The sequence below is a fragment of the Osmerus eperlanus genome, chromosome 10, assembly GCF_963692335.1.
Source record: "Osmerus eperlanus chromosome 10, fOsmEpe2.1, whole genome shotgun sequence".
In the NCBI taxonomy this organism is placed as follows: domain Eukaryota; kingdom Metazoa; phylum Chordata; class Actinopteri; order Osmeriformes; family Osmeridae; genus Osmerus; species Osmerus eperlanus.
This window is the reverse complement of record NC_085027.1, coordinates 11021171-11044040: the sequence shown is the minus strand read 5'-3', so window position 1 is coordinate 11044040 and position 22870 is coordinate 11021171. Positions and strand designations below refer to the sequence as shown.

The 22870-nt window shown below is 40.8% G+C and overlaps 1 protein-coding gene across 1 annotated transcript; it reads right to left on the bottom strand.

Annotated features, from left to right (window-relative positions):
• Positions 1-2053: 2053 nt before the first annotated feature.
• Positions 2054-17901, bottom strand: LOC134027729 (Krueppel-like factor 13). Its single transcript, XM_062470769.1, has 2 exons — positions 17149-17901; positions 2054-6799 (listed from the first exon to the last, which is right to left on the bottom strand). Exons 1-2 carry the CDS (start codon positions 17582-17584, stop codon positions 6498-6500), a joined length of 738 nt encoding a protein of 245 aa, XP_062326753.1. The 5' UTR covers positions 17585-17901; the 3' UTR covers positions 2054-6497.
• Positions 17902-22870: the final 4969 nt, after the last annotated feature.

The following is a 22870-nucleotide window of genomic DNA, read 5'->3' as shown; positions in this document are numbered from 1 at the left end:
TACATTCTGTGGCAGTGGAAGTGTGAGCCTGACGGACGATGAGTGGGCGATGGTGTGAATGCTGCTTCAGTCCATATGGGCTAAAACAACAGTCACAACAACTTATATGAAAACTCACATCAACTTTCCAATACCCCATTTTGCATTTAAACTTTACCCTCCCCCCCCCCCCCCCCCACACACACACACACACACACACACAGTTAGGTTTTAAGAACAAAGATAGAACTTTGAATAACTATAATATGTAATATATTGCTGCAGCTTATATCATTTGCATTCTCTTCAGCTCCTCCATTATTTTTAAATATAATTCTCTGTAAAATGCAGTATGGCCAACTGCAATGACAGCAGAAAAATGGCAGTTTCACAAGCACAGAGAGTTCTTTCAGTGACACTGGCAGGTTGCCATGCCTCAGTATGTTCCTTCTCTGCACTAGTACCTAAGACTGACATCCATGTGCCAGTGTGCCATACCCTAAATTTGAATGTTCCAATGTGTCACGAGTGGTAACTCGTGGTAACAGCACCCTAGCAATATTAACCCAAAAAATTTACTTCAAATAAATGTTGATGTATGAATTTATTACCAAACTTAATGCATGCATTAAAGAGGAACATTGTTATAATAAACGGACAATAAACAATCCAACATTATTGGGGATTCGTAAAAGAGATCCTGCAAAAAACTTTTTTTTATGTAAAAAGATGCAGCAGAGCAACAAAAGAGTAACACATTATTATTTGTAGGCTAGCTTGTTGGTATATAATTTATGGGCTTGTACATTTCCAACACTTCAACAACAAATGCAGTTGGGATTTTCAAAAGACGTTTGGTAAATGGCAGCTTTGATGACCTTTAAATCTTTTTAATGTATTGACAAGAGGGACACGCCATAACATCCTTACTGCACTACAGGCAACTAGTCGCACAGATAAACCAAGTTAGAAAGGTGATGAGGGGCACCCCACTAATGAAAAAACCTAAAGGAGTGTGAAATATTACAAATGTGACCCTCTCAAACACTAATAACATTGTGATTCTACAGAGGTTGCAAGACATAATCCATTTCTGCTGAATCAAACTAGAAGTCACATATTTCTGCTGGCACCAACTAGTGTTTGTACATCTATGTGGTCAGACTGGGTTCAAGACAACCAAACCAACAAGGTAGAGGACCATACATTCCAACATATTTTCCTTTGAGGGGGCTTAAGTAATCATGTGACTTACCATGTGGACTACAGGGGCCCTCATTGATGGATAAGAACTTAGTCCACTGTACATAATGTTTCTGAACTGACAGACAGTTATCCAACTAGTCTCACTGGAGTTGATCCTCAGGGCAAAATATACCAAGAAAGGTTGAATATAATTCTCAGCTTGCAGTTCTAACTGCACATTGTGCTTTACTTAGAGATTAATGACACTACAGATTCCCAGGGCTATACTTGCATAGGGCTAATGTGTACACTTTGAGCAGTGTACTCTACTGTAATAGTGATGCAGACAAGAAAGATTAACTAAAAAAGTAACTAAATTGCGATGTTTTGACCCCACCCACAATAAATACTTTTGGAGGCTAGAACAGCATATCAAGTTCCTTTTATTTGTAGTACATTTTTTGAAAAGCAGAATAATCAATGTACTAGCTTGGTTCAGTGGGAGGGAGTGGTCAAAGGAATATCTGATATGAACTATCATCTGTAGCTGAATACTTTGGTAACTATTACTGGATGAAAAGTAGGCCACTTTTCTGATCATTTCATCATAACACATTTTCCCGTAGACATTACAGACACTACAAATGTTGCTGTCAAATCTGTTAACATTGGGTACACGTATGTACATATACATACACTCAACTTGTCACTGGGAGCTTAATGCAATGTTTAATAGAATTCACCTCCTAGCATTTCATTCTTAGCGTTTTGTTTTCTACGCTGCTAAAGTACAATGACTATTCAATAATGCTACAATACATAAATAAAAAAGCCAACTAAGAAAAAGTTTATAATACATCTATGACTTGTAAAGAAAAAAGTAAATGAATCACAGTCAAAAATATATATAATACACATTCAAAAATAAATACATGACATAAAAAGAGGGACAGATACGTTGGTTTGACGCAAAGAGTATACAAACATTTAACCACCATTTTTCTACAACTGACGGCTCTTGTGCTGTGTCACAAAAATCGAGAGAAGCTGGAAAGAAAATTCAGAAATGAGACAGTACAAGCAACTATCCCTTTTCAGTCAGATATAAAGCAAATTAAAGTAATCAAATTCAAACAAGATCAATGGACATTTGAGTTTCTGCTCTTGTGTTCAGTTGTCACAATGTTTGTGACATGACATGTTTATTTACAAAAACATATTTTTAAATGTCATTCATGTCATACTATAATAATGGACAACTGGATGTAAATATCTCTGTTTGTGGAATCATTTTTGCCTTTGGCACACTATATTTAAATTTCAGTAAAACATAACCATTTACTTCCACAACCAAGTCATGCATAATGACATCATTACACCAAAAACATTGTAAAAAGCAAATAGAGAAACCTATGTCAATTTCGATAATGGAGTAACAAATTATGTTAAGGAAAATGTCGTAAGCATGTTAAGAAGAGATCACAATTACGATATACACTAAACGTGTTTCCTTTGAATACATTTTGAATACTTCCCTGCTGTGTCACCAGTTTATCTTTGTGCAGATGTAATACAGTATACAGTATGTTTATAACGCTTTGCATAATTTGCATGAGAAACATTAAATAATATCCCCAAATAAAAACATGATATGGACACTCGGGTGATAAGAAAACGTACAAAACAACACAAATCAAGTTACAATGATAGAAATACTAATAATGACAGAAAGTGAGGAAAAGAAAGTGACCATACCATACAAATGTCTGGTCGTCATCAATAAAAAAAAGAACAGTTCTCAAATCACACAGCATATCTTACTAAATAATTTCTCAACAACCATACTGAGGTTCCAGTTAAAAAGGTGGCCATCTTTGAAACTGTTGATTGATGCACTTGACTGACTCAGTACTCCCACCTTCACTCCTCGTAATAAAGTTATTTTATCCAGGCCCTAAAACTTTGAAAATGCTTCAACAATCCTTTAAATGACAGTACATTAATATAAATCCACACTTACTGACATCATATTTGGACTGGAACACCACTTTGTTTGAATATGGATAAAGATGAACACCAGACTGAATGGACGAACCCTTTTAGTTTTTTTATCTGTCATGGAAAAAAGGTGTATGAAACATCCTGAATGAACAGCTTAACACCAGTCACACCCTGCGGTAGGGGACCAGTCACACCCTGCGGTAGGGGTCTCTTGGATGCCAAGCAGGTGACAAAATACAAAATGTTGTCACCCTTGGTCTCTCATGCAACTATTATTGTCATGTTGAGATACTATCACAAAAAACACATCACTGATGGAATTTATACAAAACTTCTCCTGTATCGAAAGGAGTCAATAGGCGGAGGGATATGTCATTGAGGGATTGTACAGCTCCACGCAAGTTTGAAACGCTCGTTGTCTGTTTTTAATGACTTTTACAATGAGCTCTTAAAGGGTCGAGAGCAGGGCTGTCTCTTTCTTCCCTCCTATTTGCACTCTCCAGTCACTGTGGAATCCCATGAGTCAGACATCAAACTGAAACCTTAGAAAACAGTGTGAGGGTTATCTAAGAGTAAGTCTACTGTGATTTTATGACTGGGAATGCTGCAGTAGTGATGCAGTGTGTTTTCATAAGGGGTGTTGTCTTTATGGAAGAGGGAGGGAAAACGCTGATGATGGCTCTTTTTAGGTGACTGGGAAAATGGGGCCTTGGGGAGAAGCAAGGGGACAACGCTGGCCATTCACAGGCTGACACCTGCTTCCTTCCCCACAGAAACATTCCTAGTCCTCTCCAGCTGGACAAATCCTCTCCCCCCCGTGTGTGTGCGTGGGTGTGCATGTGTGTCTGTGTGTGTGTTTGTGTGCATGTGTGTCTGCGTGTGTGTGCGTGTGTGTCTGTGTGTGTGCACCAATCAGCGTGCAATTCGACTCTGTTGAAAGCCAACTCTGAAGCACATGAACAGCACAGCCAAGTCCATGGCTTATCCCATTGAGAACCTCAAGCAGATTTCCTCAGGAGGGAGAGGTCTGAGGTCCTTTGACTATTTCAGACCTGATTCCAAAAGCACAGCCATCAAATTTGCTGAAGATCTTTGATACATTGTACTGATTGACATAAGCATTGCTGTGTTGAAAGCTAGCTAGGTCTTATATTTCCTAGATTACTTTTCCTGAAGGTTTCATTGGGTCTTGAGAAGGGCCTGTGCCAATAAAGTATTTTGTTTTCATACTTCCAAAGAAGTACAAAGGGGACTCTTGCATCTAACTTCAGAAAAAAGATTTGATTTTGAGGGAGAATGTTATATAGCAAATGTCTTTATGAGGCTTTATAGCCTGTTCCCTATGATGATAAAGCTGTTAAGCAATTGTAATGTCCATCTTAAGGAAATAAACATACAGAAAACTAAGGGACTACTGGATCTATAAGGAGAGCTCTGGGTGTGTCCCATCATTCTTAATCAGAGGCAGTGGTAAAGGCTGGATTGTACAGTACACATGAGAAGACACCATGGTCACATCTGCAAGGAAAATAGTCTCCATGCATGATTTAACAATGTTTAACATTATGCTTATCTGTAAAGGAGACTTGACTCCTCTCACGTTTTAGTTGACGTTCCCTCTGAGAGTACATTTTCCATTGTAAGTGTATATGAACAGTGCATAAAGCTCAGTGTGAAAATCAAACACAGTCTCTTGCCTATACTCCTAAATGCTACTTTTTTTATCCATCTATGGCTGCACTCTTCTTTGGGCTTTGTCAAGTTTTTCATGATGTGTTCAGAGGGTTGAAGGGTGAGGTTCTAACTCGCTATGATCTCACTGGGTGTTCCCTCCAGCTGATAAAGCTAGGCTTTTATTGTATGTCTTTTATTGTACCTCATGGTCCCCTCATTCCGCTGTATCAAGCCCTAAGTCCACCTGCAATAGATACAGGCACTGGACTTAACTTGACATGAACAAACTGAAAGTCTCTTCATGACTACTTTAATTCGTCTTTTCCTTCCATACATTGTCCCATCAATGGGGATGGATGCCGTTTCAACGCCAAAACCCTCTGATAAGACACCAAGGCTTGGTGTGTGTGAGTCCAACCTCCACAAGTACCGGAACAAACCCGGTGATGATTCTCGGTAATGTACTGTAGTTGACAGGCCACTCTGATCAAACAAATGCTGTCAGGTTGAGTGATATTGCTTTAGTCATCTTCTTAAATATTCTTATTGTAGCCTCATTAAGTAATGTGCAGGCTTTTTCCAGGATGAGGGAAGGTTCTCTTCCAGGTCAATTCAGTTTTTAGTGACTATGTTCTCAGTATCTTTGAAGCAACCTTTCTGAGGGGGTGTCACCAAAAAAGTGTAATGCTGTTCCTACACTTTAGTCTTTAAAAAAGACAGGTGAGACTACCCTCTGAAACGATGGTCGAATATAGAAGTATAGAGATTAGCCATGAAAGTGAGGGTGCTTAATGTCCAGTCTGAAAGTCAGTCCAGTAGATGTTCAAGTTACGGCGTTTCTTTCTCACATACTTTCCTTGATTGATGCTGTGCACTGTGTGTTTGTGTTTGTGTGTGTGTTTGTGTGTGTGTGTGTATATGTCAACATTGTATTCATTCTTTCAAGCAACCTAGGCCTTCCCTGAGCAGGGCAGAATTTCAACACACGTTGAAATGCCTGTAAAGTGATGTCTGTATTGTGCAGTCAAGTTAAGTGGATACAAATAATTTTCTTAATCCTGAGGTGTAAATGTGATCTGCTTTTAAATGAAGGTTGCACACTAACATAAGATGACATAATTGTCCTATAAAATTTGTTCTCTATTGACCAATTTATCTTATTAAACTGATTGCAAATGGTTCAACATTTGCCAGAGGCTTACAATAGAAATAATATAGATAGTACACGTTTGTAAATGGAGATATAGCCATGAAGAAGGCATGTATGTCTTTGTTGAGTTTCTTAAAGAAATTGCACTACAATAAGCAGGTACGTACGACACAGTACAGCAAGCGTAGGATTGGCAAAGTAAGTTCATATGCAACTGTGTAGTACAAGTGTAATTGGAATTTCACCCTGTTAGAATAGCTCCAATTAAAGGACCAAACTGAGGGAGCCTGGCGGGTGTGGCCCTGTCCCCAATCAAAGTTTCCACAGCATTAAAGTAGACGATCAAGGGTGAGGTGGTGGGGAGGGGGGGGGGGTACCAAAGTCGCTGGACAGAATCCATTGAACTGTCCACCGTTATGGTTGAAAGAGTCGATGAGACTGGGGTGTGTCTTATGAGTGTGTCTGAATGTGGAGGTGGCAGGGCAGAGACTGTAAGTGCTGCAGGGCTTTAAGGCGAGTTGGCGGGACTGAGGGTGGGGCTGGACGCGTCTGAGCGGCTGTAGTCGCTGAGGGAGCCGGGTCGGTTACTGTTGACCGCTCCGCCGTAGGGCCTCTTCAACATGCCAGGCTGGAAGTCGGAGTGGCGGCGTGCATGCTTCATAAGATGGTCACTCCTCATGAAACGCTTGTCACACAACGGGCACCCAAACTTCTTCTCCCCCGTGTGGGTGCGGTAGTGGCGCGCCAGCTCATCTGAGCGGGCAAACTTCTTGTTGCAGTCAGGCCAGGTGCAAGGGAATGGACGTTCTCCTGAAAAACAAACACGAGATAAGCGATTCTACTCATCATGCTTTATCTCCAAATCCCATCACAATATAATCTGAAACGGAATAAGCAAATAGGCTAGACAAAACACTTGCAAGCTCCAGACCTAACACACAAGTGAAAACAAAACTGTAGCCTCTCATTGTTTGTTGGTCCTCTTTGAGTCCCTCTGATGAGAGATAACCCTTAGGTGACCTTTGCACCGCACCTGACCCCTGATAGTGTCAGCAGATGTAAATCTACTTCACAGGTTTGTTCAAGGAAAACATGGACACACTGTAAACATATCCAAAACATCTGCAATTCCTGTATGTTCTGTTCTGGTGGGAACGTTGAGGCCTGCTCTAGGTCAACAGTCTATTTTAGCCCCATGAGATACCATGTGCATCTGTCTTCAAATAAAAATGGAATGTTCTGTTTCTAAGAATCATTTGTGAAGCCTTTTTCGACATGCAAGACTTTAATGCAGACCTAAATGTATTTATTCATAACTAAAATGCAAACCATTTCACCAAAACCAACATATGATCATTTTGTCTGCTGAGCTAAACAGGGTTGGGTGAACAACAGCACAAAAAGGAACTCCAGGGTTTCACTAGGATTTCTTATATATAATTTGAATGGTGGCCTTATCCTTATATGCAATAGATAAAGATCTTGAAATAGCAATCCTAGTTCTCATTCCAGCACACGACAGCCTTGGAGTGTAAGGTAGCTCTCTCCTTTCCGACACCATTTGCAAGAAACCTAGATTTCAACACATGACCACTGAGAACCAGATGGCAGACAACAAAGAACCAGCACTTTTCCACTGCACTTGCACAGAGCAAATAACCTCCTTATCGGGTGAAATAGGCATTCAATATCAAAAAGAAAACATTGCTGTAGACATATTGTCCTTAGAGTGGTGGAAAAACAAGCAGGAACAAAGATCTCCATTCTAGTGCTTCCTACCAGTAAACGTGCGGTCCCAGAAGCCAAGAGTGAAACACATGATATGCAGCCTGTCCACACACACAGACACACACACACACACACACAGAGCCTACCTGATCACTACCGTAAGACTAGCCCTCGTCACTAGGTTACAGAGATCAAGTCAGTAGAATGCAAAGCAAACCGAGACTCCCTTGGCTTCTCACTTCCTTCAAGACTTCCAGCCTCCCTGCGCTAATACATCTCAATAGAACACACACACGCATATACATAGATCCTAACAAAACTAAAAGCTGGTACTATTACATCAGCGTCACTATAACTGCCAAGTTAACACTCCTTCTTTAATCCATAAAGTTCATTTGAGAAGTCAATCACTAGACTGGTGGATGTCCTGTATGATTCTGACTCACGCAACCCACACAAAAGGCTCAAAGTACCGGTGAGTCAAAACCACAGACCTTCAAGCTAATCCACGTCGCTGGGTAACAGATCCAAGTGCTACAATATTTAACAGGCTATCAGAGGTGATTGGATCTGGGAGTGGCATGGCGACGCTGACTGAGAAGATATCAGTCTTCGGGTATCGCAACACCTCATGGTATCGAGTGAATTAATACTCTGTAAAACTGAGCAAAAATGTATGGCATGTGGTGGAGGCGGCTTAGGTATAAGCTCCTTCTGAGCTTCTTTATCGACAACTGTCGAATAGATTTAGAAATATGTACCATAAACAGAGTTGAAAGCAACACAAAACAGTACATATGGTGCAGCAGTATCTAGGCATAACATAGCATGAGAGCATAATGCAGAGGATGTCATGCCATAGGTCTGCACATAATATGTTGAATAGTCAACAATGGTTAGAAGTTTTCAGATCTGGGGTTATGCTTCTGTCTCAAAGGGCCTGGTGTTGAGAATATCTCCTGTACTGTTAGTCCAGTAGCCACATGGACCAAAATCATATGACAAACCTCTGAAAGTTAGGTGTGAGGAGTGTGGTGACCAATGACAGGTACGAGACAGACACGTACACACAGCGAACCCCTGCTACTCTCAATGCCTCTCCCCTTCTGAATCTGAAGAAGATAAGAGAGAGGCTACAACCATATGTCAGCAATAGACTTCTGCAAGGACAACATCTCACTGCTCCTGCAACATGCTGGCTCCAACTCCCCCACAACACAACAGTAATTGCCCTCTCAACAACTGACAATAAAAGCCAACGACGGGGAAATGCCTGAATCAAACAAGTTTTGTTGTTTATACCTTCCTGTTATAATTACAGAGCCAAAGTTGGCCTTATATAAGTACATAGTGCTCAGGATTGTCTGACTGTTCAGTAACATGACACCAGCTTTGTTTTTGTGATGGGTAGAGTATGACCAGAACTCTGGAGAAGCTTTGAAAACAACCCTCTTTGTCCTTCTGAGGGAACAATGAAGCAAGCTGCAGTCAAGTGGAGTCATTGTTCCAAAACAAACACACTAATGAGCATCAGGCATGCTACTCCTGTGCAACTGATTCCTGTAAAATGAAAATAAATACCTCTAGTCTCTCCTTGTGTGACCCTGCATATGTGTGTGTCTGTGTGTGTGCATGTGTGTGTGCATAATGTGCATATTTGTGAGTGTGTGTGCATGTGTGAGTTGGTGTGCATGTGTGTGTCTCTGTGTACTTGTGACTTTTGTCCAAAAGGAACTCATTTATCAGGTTATGCATTCAAAAGTTGTAGTACCCTATCCTATCAAAAACACCCACACACGCATGCACACAAACACAAGAAATCTTTCTCAGAAAGGGCCTGACATTTAGGGAAGCATTATATGTGACAGACTAAGAATTAACACATTGACCCACTTTCAATGTGAAGCTGTTATATAAGTGTGTGTGTGTGTATGTTTGATGTTTGTGCATGTGTGTGTCTGTGTGTCTATCTGTCTGTCTAGACCTCCAATGTGGCCAAAGCCACAGAGAGGAATTTCCCTTCAAGCCCTGTCCATTATGTCACAAGTAGCTGACTGGCGTAAATGTCCTCATTCATGGTTACTGGTCACAGGAGCACCGCAGAACACTCTCAGTTCATTTGAAGGTCAAACACACACACCATTTCTGAAGTCACCCATATTGAATTAAATACCACATGATTGAGCTTGATGATCAGGATGATTCCTGCCCTTGTCTATTTATGAATTTGAAGAATTACTAGGAATTTGTGTACAGTTTTCAAGTTTAAATGAATTAAATAATTTAGAAAAGCACACTACATTACAGTTGCTTAAAGTTGTAAAGAAAGAAAAGGTCAGTGACAGTATTAATTATACAAAGTAATATGAGAAAATACCATGTTTATGCATTTGGGCATTAGAGCTGCAGCTGTGAACTTTGAAATGCAATCGGTGGTCATAAGTGAACCAAGACACAGAAACAGTCCCACGCCTAAAGGAGACTGCCCCAGCCTTGAGAGCAACAGATGACTGAACCAAGAAGAATGGTCACCAAGTTCAAACCCATCATCTGCAGACAGATTGGCTTTTGTCACAGTCAAGTATGTGTGGAGACTGAACTTTAACAACCTTCAGAAAGGCTTGACAATTGCGGGCCCCACTATTTTATGTATTTGCAAGACAATATCCTAGTAGACAATAGAAAGAAAGACAATATCAGGATTACATTTCAGACTTTTTGATCGTAAGTCAAATCACAAAATAAGGGAAAAGGCTATAATTGATGACGCTAATAGCAAATGAAGCTGAAGCTGGGGGGGGGCATGTTTCCTGGAATTTAACCTGAAACTATCTGATGTTATCGAGAACTGAGAGTACTACTGCGAGTCATTGACTCATACCGCTCTCTCGGTGCAGTGTCCTCTTGCTTCCCACAGTGGCAGCAGACTGGTGTGATTATGGAGGGGTGTTTGTATATGTGCGACTGTGAGTTGCGTGTGTGGTCACAAACTCAATGAGAAGACTTACCAAATTCTCAAAACTGAAACAGAATGTACTGTGTATCTCACCCAAGACCCAAATCTGACCAGTTAGGACTTGTGAGGTATGATGACTTCAACTGTAAAATACCAGATGTGACAGATGCATGAAAAACATCTGGATCCAAATGTCATACTGTACACATCGTCCCCGAAGATGCTCTCAGTCAAAGTGAACCTGAGATTTTAATCTATAGTAAAGGTTAAGGCACTCTGCATGTACAAAAGCAAGCTCAGTGACAGCTGTCCTCTCTGATAGCAATATCAATAAATGTGATAAAACCTCAAACTCTCAAAGCACATATTTCACATATTTAACAGCAAAACTTACTATTATGGTTCTATGGCTATGATTCTCTGATTTGAAATAATTTCCTTATCCAAAGCAAAAATGTGTCTGGTAACTTTGCACTAGCTTGCAGAACAAACTAGCAAGACCAACACATCTACCATATCTGCAGCCAGGCCACAGCCAGAACAATATACATCAAGCTATGGAGCCACATATTGCTAGTTAAAGCTGACAATAACATCAGAGGGGAAAATGAGAAGCACCAACATAACCAAGATGGCAACATAAACAAATCCAGATGTCCACGCTTAACGACTCCTTCGCACACACTTGTTTCATTGAGGATCACTAAAATCCATGTGAACACCAGAAACGGTCTGGGCACAAATGAGATTAACCCTTCAGCTCTGGCCTGGGGTGGGGGGGGGGGGGGGGGGGGGTGAGGGGGAGGGACACTTTAGAGCTAAAAACAGCCTAAGACTCTTAACAGGTGGGAATAGCAACTCAACTAGTTAATTAATGTCCAACTTTCTAGTGCTTCTACCTTTGACTAATAATTCCCATGTAATTTAGTGTAAACCTAGATGCTTTTATACAACAAATTAAAGTAAACAAATTAACTGTATGACAAAATCCAGTCTTATAAGATGCTTCTTGAATGCTTTAGTTACAATAAAACTAACCGTCCCATAGGTGGCAGGGGCACAACAGTCTTCAAGTGGAAATTGCTGAAAAGTGGTGTTAGTTTCAATGAGGGGAAGGGCAGAGGGGAACGGGTGCACCACTGAATGTGAAACTACAGTGCCCCCTCCCACAAAGGTAGCCCACCCCACCATCTGCTGAATGTTCCTTTTCTTCCACATTGACATGGACCCCAGACTGTCTGATTCATTACTGGGGGGTAGGGTGTGTGCGTGTGTGTGTGTCGTACTGACTACACATAGGTAAATAGTATGATCCTGGTAGAAAGACCTCTCTGTTTCACTCAACTTGTATCACATATAGAATATACATTACATTAATTTTATTAGCAAAAATATATAAGAAATCCCCAGGCATCAGGCTTGGTCTGACATATCAAAGCATTCCTGATGTGGACTTCAATATGGTTTATTCTGTTCTGACAGAGTGCAAAGGCAGTTTAACAAATAACCTACATCAATTCAGAGTATGGACTGAATGAATTCATATTGTAATGACTTCAATACTTTAGTTGTGTGTGTGTGTGCATGCGTGCATGTTTATGTGGAAGTACATTCTGCATGTGTATGTAAGCTTTTATACATTCTTGCATTATGGCCTATTATGATGCTTAGAGATAATCTCAAACCAAAGGTCACTTGCCTGTTCCTTCCTTGTTCATGGAAACCAACACCCTACTGTCTGCTGCTATGGCACAGTCTCAGAATGGCCAACTGCTCAGTTATACTTCCACTGAGAGACTGCCATATCGAGACAAGGGAAGAAGAAACTTGGTTCTTTCATAAAACACTCAATACAAGCCTGGAATGTCTATGGCCCATAGTGGTAGATGGTTATTTATGGTTGTAGATTTCAGTCACAGTCGTTGGCCAGTTCAAGCGTCCATTCTGGATGTGTTTCTTGGGAAAGTGCCTAGGTAGTCAGCCCCTACCTAGCCTGCCTTTCCTTAGCCAAAAGTCACAGTGAGTACCAATCTGGCCATATTGGTCATGTGGACCAGGGACAGAAAAGATGTCAGGCTGTTTCCTAGGACAGAGCGGACTTCCTTAAAATGGGTGCGCGTTCTGACAAAGGTGGTTACGGTTGGACAGGTTGACCTTCTGCTTGACCCTTGGACTTTTTTCCCTGTCTTTTTTGTCAAGTAGACATTGAAGATAGTATAGGCAGATATCAGACACCCCTCTTGCTCTATTTCAGCGTTGAGATAGAGGGAGACAGATGGGAGAAGATATGTGCCACACAATATTCCTAGCGAAGGGAGATATGAGTTTGGCAGATATCTACTCGACTGAATATTGCCACATTGTTGGAAATGGTGCCTAGTGAGCCTCAATGGAAATGGAGGCTGGTACTTTTCCACCACTAAGGCTCTTTATTAAAGCTCCTGGGGCTTAGATGCATGGGGCACATGGCTTCCCAAAGAGGTTGGTCAGTGAATTGTGTCTTGGAGGGATGGGGAGTGAGAGGGGTGATCATGCAATGACAAAAGCCAAGGACAAAGACCTCAGCTCCAGACAAAAAAGCAAACAGACTGTGAAATATGTTGTCACAGCTTTTGTCTATGTGGATTTATGTATTGGTTCCAGTTTGGTTTCAAGTTAAAAAAAATACTACGGTAGTGTATGAATAGTACATGTAGTAATATGGCTTTTTGAGTTAAGTTTATCTACTAAAAATGTTACAGTACGTTATGTTCAGTCAGGTCTCAAGCTTCTCTCTATTTAAAAATACGGCAGTACTCACCAATATGGTTGTTTACACCAATACAGAAGTATACACCAATTATGGCAGTAAACACTAAACTCAAGCAAGTGGAAGGGAATTGGTTCTATGGCATCGCTTCATTCCAAAGAACATTCATTTTGATATGCATCTCATCATTACCCTTTGAGACATGCCAGGCATACATCCAAGACTGAACAGACAAGCACGATTTTCAGAGACTTCCTGGTTACATTCACAGTAGACCCTTCTGCTGAATTATGCTCCCTTCATCCCAGTCTTTTAAAGAAATAACACTGCAGCTACAGAGGAAAAGCCTTCTCCCCTATTGGAAGATCAGACAAAGCTGTCTGGTAACCTTAGACCCCAATCTGAGGTAACCCCGAGTTAACAAACCCCAATGTTTAGAACAGCAATGCTTGAATTATCTGCATTCACATGGTTAACTGTGTGTACAACAAGGAGGAGAACTTGTCAATGTGACTTATTGTAGTTTATATGCTCATAAGGAATTTTGAACAAGTTGTAACAAAGATTAATTGATCAAGATAGGTCTATTGTGTCATACAGGTTTTATGCAGTCAAGAATTTGGAGTAAGAATATCATAAAATGTGTGAATAATCTAAACTTGGTAATTATTCTTTTTCATATCCCCTTGAGCTCTTGGCATCTGTTGATTCCAAAGAGCAATTTCAAAGCTTGCGATAATCTCCATTATGACTTTCAAAATAGTTTTCAAGGGAAACAGTATGTTCCAGTTTTTCCATCTACTGTATCTAGATGTGAGTTATTTCTTTTTTATCCTGCAAGGGAGGTGCTGTCATTAATTCCTAAGTGATATCCTCAGCATATCCTCAGGCTATTTTGACGATCTCTTACAGACACACTTGAACATACTCAGACACCAATTATTATCTTCAGGCAATTATCAACAAACAGTCTACAGGATTAACAATTCACCATGACGAGGAATAATAAACCCCACAATGATAAGGATTTTCATACAAAAGATGACAATATTGCAAAAAGGGTATTCGTTGACAAAAGCCAGACTTCTTTGACTAAGTTCAGAAATGTTTAAGTTCCTAGACTTAAGTGTGGGGAACTCCTTGTTCTTTCTGCTTGACTGGAAGAGACTGGGGAGGAAACTGCTGAGTGCAAAAGAAAGCTACTCCAGGACAGAGCAAGTTGGCTGAGCCTGAGCTGAACTCAAATGACCCACATTCTCTGATTACCCAACGAGAGACGGAAAACATATTATCTGAGCGGAGCACTAGTCGGTCAAGAGCCCGGAGGAGGAAGAGGGAGAGAGAAAGAGACAAAGAAAAGAAAGAATAGATGGAGAGAGACTGAGAAGAAGGAGTGGTATAGACAAATGCAAACTGTTGCTTTCACTTCCATGTGGCACCTTTTTTTGCTCAGTGCCTTTATTTCAACAGCTGTATGTTCTCTGTGTCCAAGACCTGAGATGTGTTCCAAGGTTCTCTGTGTACAAGACCAGAGATGTGTTTCAAGGTTCTCTGTGCACAAGACCAGAGATGTGTTTCAAGGTTCTCTGTGTACAAGAAAAGAGATGTGTTTCAAGGTTCTCTGTGTACAAGACCAGAGATGTGTTACAAGGTTCTCTGTGTACAAGACCAGAGATGTGTTCCAAAGTTTCAAGTGAGCTGTGGGCAAATTTACAGAAAACAGGGAGAAGCAAATGTCACAACAATTGACAAATGCATTGACTGCACTGACCAAATGTCATGACAACAAATCACAGTAAAAGAACTCAAAATGATATTGAAAGCGTCTGTATTTACACAAGTCTAACTGAAAAAGAAGTAATTCAAGTGGCATAGTTTTCAAACAACAGCAGGAAATAGCTTGCACAGGCGCTACTCTGCTCTACGATCTGCTTACCATCTGTGCCGTCACAGACACATAGCATAACACCGGCTAACCTCATATGAACATATCCTGGTTTCACCCTGGATATACGCACACACCCTGTCACGCTCACTCTTAAGCATTTGGCAGGAGAACACTGTGCTGGAAATGGAGTAAAGGAAGCACCAGGTCAGGCCCAGTTAAGGTAACATGTTAATCTAAGTAGAAGTCCCCATACAATTTTGATAGTATTAATATTGCCACAGAATTCTGTGTACCAACCGAAAGATTCCTACTCCACAAGTTGAGATCCGACCAGTCTATAGACAAAGTGTCTGCATATTTTTATTTTGAGGTAGGGTCTCACTAAATTAGGAAGCTCTGGACTGGGTCTTGGAGTTCACACAGATATAGTAGTTTCAATTTAAGTCTGCTTAAGAATCTTGTGCGGGGTATAAACTTTGCTACATTCAAACCGCTGTACAATTTTTACAATTTATACAATAGTTTTTTCAATGAAATAATACACATTTCTGTCAACTAGTATCCTATGTTTAATCACTCTTCACACTTCAATCCTTTGCTCTGATTTTATGGTAGAACTTATAGTGGGCATTTACCTGACAACTTCAGATGTGCAGTATCTTGCTTAAAAATTATTTTCTATGAGCTTTTGAGAATACCTTTGCTACATCAAAGCAATTGCTTCTTCTGTCTTTGATCATGAAATATTGAATAATTATGGAGACTTGTCACATGGGCTTGGAACATGAAAGGCTCAAACTATTCCAGCTGTGAAACAAGAAGTTTACAGTACTGCATTCCAGCACATTTTATATAGAGAAGAAAGCCAATAAAATCCCAAGATGTTCCTATCATGGGATTGCTCCATAGAAGGGGTGTCAGTATTGTGTTGTAAGCTCCCAGATTAGGTCAGGGGTCAGGGGGTCAAGAACAAAGTGACAATTCTCTGTTCATATTGATAAGAGATATAAGAACATAGTTGTATTTAGAAGAATGTTATGGGGAGACGCTCATGAAAAAGAAGCAACTTCCCAATTTAAGGAACCTAACTCATGCGTTTAGAACCTCCTTCTCTCCCCTCTCTCTGTTTCTGAGCTCAGCTAGCTGAGTCTGTTGCTGGCCAGATCAGCTGGCAGGCTGTCTGGCGGGGGTGTGGTACATCACAACAAAGAGCTTAGAGTCAGACAGGGAACTGCAGAACTTGCCAACCCCCTACAACCTCTCCTATTGGATGTATAGCTTCTTATGGAACTATGTGGTAAAGCAATACATTGTATTTAGATGTGTAAAACCTTTAGGAGATTTCAAGCTCTAGGCTTGTTAGGCTATGTGGGAACATTGTTTCACACTGGTAGATTTATTTAATTATATTGAACGCACTGTTCCACTGGTTACATCACCTATGCTAGACATTGAGGACTTCTCCACGCACGACCAACTTCTTTTCCAGGCAATGACAAGCCACACAGTTATTTCATGTCGCTTTCCAATGTGGCTTGAAAAACGAGCTTTGGGAATCAAATAAAGGAGTTTGGGAAGCAATTTTCTTTAACAGAAAACCTTTTCTATATGAAGGCAGTTGCGTAAAGATAACTGTGTGGCTGTACGTGCCACATTTGCATAATATGCATTGCACACAGATGGCATAAACTGACTCTCACCACTCAAAGCCCGACAGCCAGATCAGGGCTAGTGATTGGATAGTAGGCTATTAACGTTAAAAGTTAACTTTGGAAATCTAATTCCCAAAGCTTTATCAATCTGCAAGGTGTATTTTTTTAATTCTTTATTAAACTGACCTGTGTGCGTCCTTAGATGCGCTTTGAGATGGGACGATTTGCCATAAACTTTTTCGCAACCTGAAAAATGGCATTTATGCTTTTTCTGAGGAGATTCGGGTTCGATTCGACCTCTGACACGTTTGCCTCTTTGTGTGCGGCCGGGGTCGATGTTCGTGGTAGGTGTGGCAGTACTTCCATCCTCCGAAGCTGTTGGCGATGCGCACTCCTCTGTTATTTTAGTCTGCTCGGTGATGTCGGTAGGGGTTTGTTGGTTAAAATCCGCTAGAATCCGAGCCACCACAAATAGAGAAGAATTGTCTTTGATCATTGCGTCCTTCTCTTCCACATTCCTTTGAGAACATGCAGGTTCTGCTTTGGACTCTCTGTTTTCTTTAGGATGCACGATAGCCCGACTGGACATTGACACAAGGCACTCAGCTGCAAAATGATCCATATCCTTTCATATATCCGTCACCAATCTGTCTTGGTGACATTCAAAAATAACAACTTGGCAAAATTATTTCCGTCAACACTTTTATATGATGCTAGAGGTAGCTCGGTCTATCAATAGGAAACTCCCATAATTTACCGGTTTCTCCATAAAATGGTCATCCTGGTAATTGAAAAATCACAGTCGAAGCGTAAATGCGTAAAATGTGCGTCTGACTTTCAGATTATGAAAACGAGTCAGTTATGACATGTTAAGAAACTTAAAATTAACGAACTCTTATCACTGCCGGTGCTCAATCTCCTGCATAATGACAGGACGATGTGCCGACTAGAGCCGTTTCCATGCTGGGGGCGTGTCTCCTAAATGCATAAACGAGTGTCGTCATTGCAGCTGCTTATCCATTGGATACCGATGCGCTCCGGAGCGCGATAGCTGTGCCCTCAGTAAACCTTGTGTGAAATGCAAAGTTGTCTCTGGGACATACTGTTCTGTCGTCAACCAGCTCAAAAAATGTGGCCTGTTGTACCTAAAGGCAAGTAACCTATATATGGCCCTAACACAACAATTCCTGGAAATATGATCGGCATTTGAGGAATACCTGTTTACATGCAACGTAAATAATATGCATAGGATGATACGTGTGTATGATGCATATTTACTCTAAATCAACACAATATACATGAAATATTCTGCATTTGCATAGGCCAACTATTCTAAATAGGAAGAAGACGAGTTTTCTTCAAGGTACAGCACAGGCTGCCTTATCTTCCTGGCAAAGCGGTGCATTCTTGTCAGGGCTGGGACATTCAAAGGACACACAGTCAGAGGATATCCCCTGCTCCCCCTGGCCTTAAACAACACGTGGACACCGAGTGTGTCTTGGCTTGAACAAATGGTTTTACTGCCTCATGATTCTGGGTAAAGTATGCAGGATGTGAGAGCACCTTCTGGGTAAAACCTCTCAAAACTGAGAATGATGTACACATTCTTGATAAACCAGCTGTGAGGTTGTATTTATTCGATGGGTATTGCTCAGTAGTAGGGCCTTTGACTGCTCGCAGATTCAACTCCCCCATACTGTACGTCATTTTGGATAAAAGCATCTAAAAGATTTTTACAATATTATTATTATCATGTGAAGCAGCATACTCTTATTGATGTATAATAACTGTCATAGACCATGGGTCCACAACAGGTTATACTATAAGTTAGGACATCTAATAGTCTATCTGTATTTGTCCAGTACACTGGTTATGAAAACCCATCAGTAGTAGCCTACATGGTCAAACCGTATACCGGTCTAGAGAGCAAAGTTCCTGAAGTCTTATCTCACAAAGCAAAGTCGTAAAGTATTAAAGCTTCCGGATTAGGAATAGGATGTTAGGTTTTTGCTTTGCTGAGGAGTAGAATTTTAGAAACTGGATGATAATAATCCTTATCCTTTGGTTTTATCAAGATATTAGCCAAGACAGTGTTTCAGTTATTTTTTGTGACTTTTTTAGAAGTTGACTGATATTTAAATATTTAACTATGCAATCATCTTACACAAATACAGAGCTAGTTCTTTGATATCATTTCCTTATTAGGAAACAGGAAATGGTCTTATGACTTTTCTCACGATTGTGAATCTTGGCTTAGTTTTACAGCTCTGAAGGACACGACACACACAAGCACCTGTTGTTCAGCTTCGTGGTTTGGCTTTCCTCCTCTGACGACACAGATCTGAACCAAGTGGTTTCATTTCTCATAATTGCTGGCGTTGGTGACAGTGACTTCCCTTGGTTCTCTTTCTCTCGTTATTCTGCCACAGGAAATGAAGAAATGGGTGGGACACTTGGTTTCACAGAACACGTGCTCAACAGAAATCAACACTTCCTCCAAAGCAAGTGTCAAAGTTAAAATAGTATAAACTGCATATTTCATTTCAGACTATGGTCACAGATAACAGATAAATGCAAGTCATACTGACACAGAACTGGCAGAACTTTGTACATACATTTTGATTTGGCTTCCTTTTTATATACCATGTCATAAGTTCAGAGTCTATGAATATCAACTGTACAATACAGTTCCTCACTTCAAAGGTGACGTAAACTAGAGTTATAACAATCAGCATTTTGCTGAAGACTGTAGGATCAGGAGATAATGAAGTTACATATTTCATGTAAAGTAACTAGAATCCATTACTAGCAGGGGTCTTGAGGATATACTGTCCTGTTTTCTATCTGACCACATGGGGCTGGAAGGAACTTCATTGCATTTACAATTTATACTGACTAATATTCCCTGACGGTGTTCATGGGAAATAATGTGAAGGAATAAATAGGTTGTTTTTTACACAAATGAATGGCCTGAATTGAAAATAATTGCACTTCATTCTCATATGTCACTCAAGTTACATTCTCAAGAAAACCTAAAGCTAAGGCAATACACGTCTTTTTGCGTGCTTATATTGGATTACACCTTCTCAGATATACTGTTTTATCACGCCATATGTGCACCCCTTTATTGTAAGTGCTTTTAGTAGGTGAGCACTGTGTAAAGTTTCAGCCATGAGTGTAATTATGATATGTTGACTATAACAAGGTTTTCATTGGAGCGTGGGCTATTACCGTGTGTAATTACATGACTCTCTGTCAGTTACAACCAAGACCAGGCTGTTGTTCTAATCATTGTTCCCTTATTATCAGTTCAATTCAGTCAGACAGGGGTCATGCTTTCCTGCCCTCTATACAAAGAGGCCAAACTGAACAAACCAATGGCAGACTATCTGTTGCTCTTCCCATCCTTGTACCTAAGGACAGTGTTTCTATTGAGCCCACTACAGCATTGTGGTTGGGGAAGGGGGTGTGTGTGTGAGGTGGGCCTCATTGGGGGGGCAGTCAGAAAAGCCTCCCATGACAGCCTCCATTCACTCACACAGTGTGAACCAGAACTCGGCACTAACCTATACTGATGCCGGAGCCTAGTGCCCTTTTGACATAGGCCATTCAGATGTCTACTGCACTTATACACTTAGTTCACTAATGAGAGGAGCCGTACGCATTCATCAGCTGCACTGTTGTGGTAGCGAGTGTGTATGTCTGTGAGGCCCCCGGCTGAGGTGGCCTTAAAGGTGATTCCAAGAAAGAACCCAATGAACCAGTATGCACCCATATCCTGCATTTACCAAAATGTAGAAATGTTGATAATTGCTCAACATGTTAATCTTTCTATAATGTTGTGTTACATAGATAGGCCCTATATGTAGTAGATGTGTAAGTTTGGGTGTGTATGTCACGGCGTGAGGTGGGGTTGGACCCAAATGCAGGGGAGTCTGCAGGCATGGCAGAAACAAGGGTTTTATTCACAAAAACGGGAACAGATAGGGTACTCACACAGACAGGTATGGTAAGGACAAGACAAAGACTGGACACAAAACAGAAACCTAAATACACACCCAAACGACACACAGGTGGACACAATGACGCTAACGAGACAGGTGAAGACAATGACAGGGAAACACTAGGGCAGGACAAAAAACTGAAAATGGGGGGGGGGGGCACGGCTGTGGCCTTGACAGTGTAAACATGTGACCTTTGCTTCTCTAATGCTTACTAATGCAATATACAGTATTACACATATTTAAACTTACACTTCATTGCACATGGCGGAACTTTGCATAACTATTTCAGATGGACTCTAACTGTCCTTAGTAGGATCACATGGTAAAATGCTGGTGGAGCTTTGTTCCAGTTTGTCCCCACCTCAATCCCTATACAACGTCTTGAATATGAATATGCTGGCACCCGAGCAACTAAAGCGTACTTTGTGCTCAGTCAGGCTATATCATAAATGTTTTGATTGAAAACGCCAACAACATGTAAAAGTATAGATATACTCTGTATAGAGGTCTTTAAATGACTTGAATCAAAAGTAAACTATTATTTAATCAAAATGTACAAGATGTACATTCCTACATTGATAATATATAGAACACATGCGCTCATATCTCTGTGCTCACATATGTTTTCGAGAATGCTGTGGAAGCCTGTGACAGAAGCGGGAACATTTTTCTGGGGGTTGTTTTCATCTGCGTGCACGCAATGTCAACGAGTTTAGTGGTGGGCGCGACTGGAAGACGACTGCTGACTACCACGCGGCGAGGGGTGAGGGGTGAACATTTTGTTCACACACCGCAATTTGTCTTTGGAGAAAAGATAAGGTCATCGTAGCAAATATGGAAAAACAATCCAACTGAATGTAATTGAAAGTTATATCATAATTTTATAACTTTATATATCAAGATGACTGAAACGGAACCACACCTCATTGAGGCACCAAATCCTCGCCATATAAATCGTTTGAGTGACGATTTTATGGTGGAGACTTTTACATACATACATTTTAGCCAATACACAAAGCTAAGCACAGTTATACACTGTCTATTCACAATTAAGTCATTCTCTTGCGTTTAGAATTAGTGTAACCTAAATAAAGAAATCATATTTAGCATTTTGGCTTTTGTAGGGTATAAAACACAGTTACAACCAATTTGGACTAAATCCAATAATTCAGTAATAGTAGCCCCACATTAACAAAGATTCAGTCACAGCTGGATGGCTTTAGCTTCAGTTCAGTTTAGATTCCCCTCAGCAGATTTTTTTTTAACAAATACAATGGAAATCAGTGCAGCATAATCATGTATGGCAAAAAAAAATACCTATTACGATTTACCATAGCTGTACTCTGTCATCCTATACATTTGTTTTTCTGGTAGCACTTCGCACACTAACCTCATGTTGACCTACTTCCTAGTTCACAACTCACTGCCCAGGCCAGCCTGTGTTAAGCGGAGAGGGGGCTGGGTGAGGAGTAAGGTATTGGCTTAGCTCCAGTGGGAAGAGAGACAAGCGGGTGGGCGGTATCCCAACAGAGGGTATACTGGTCGGGCTGCTAGAGGGAGGGACTGTGCTCCTAGTGGGGAGTGGCTGTATCCATACACAGAGCTGTTATGAAAGAGGAGCATGAGACATGCCTTTATCCTGAGCTGCTGGTTCTGACCTCTTTGTAAGGCCGTTTTGGTGCACAGGACACAAAATATCAACCTCCGTTAGTATCCTCTGTATAATATCTCCATTCTGGACAACATACATGCTTTTATTTGTGCACCGTGAAGCAGTGCTATGCCATTTGTTAGCTCCCCTACGGTTTCCAGGTTGAGTAGATAAAATCCTCCAACTGTCAATGGTGAACACACCCCTCCATCATGGGGGTGATCAACATGGCTGTACTTACTTTAAATACCGG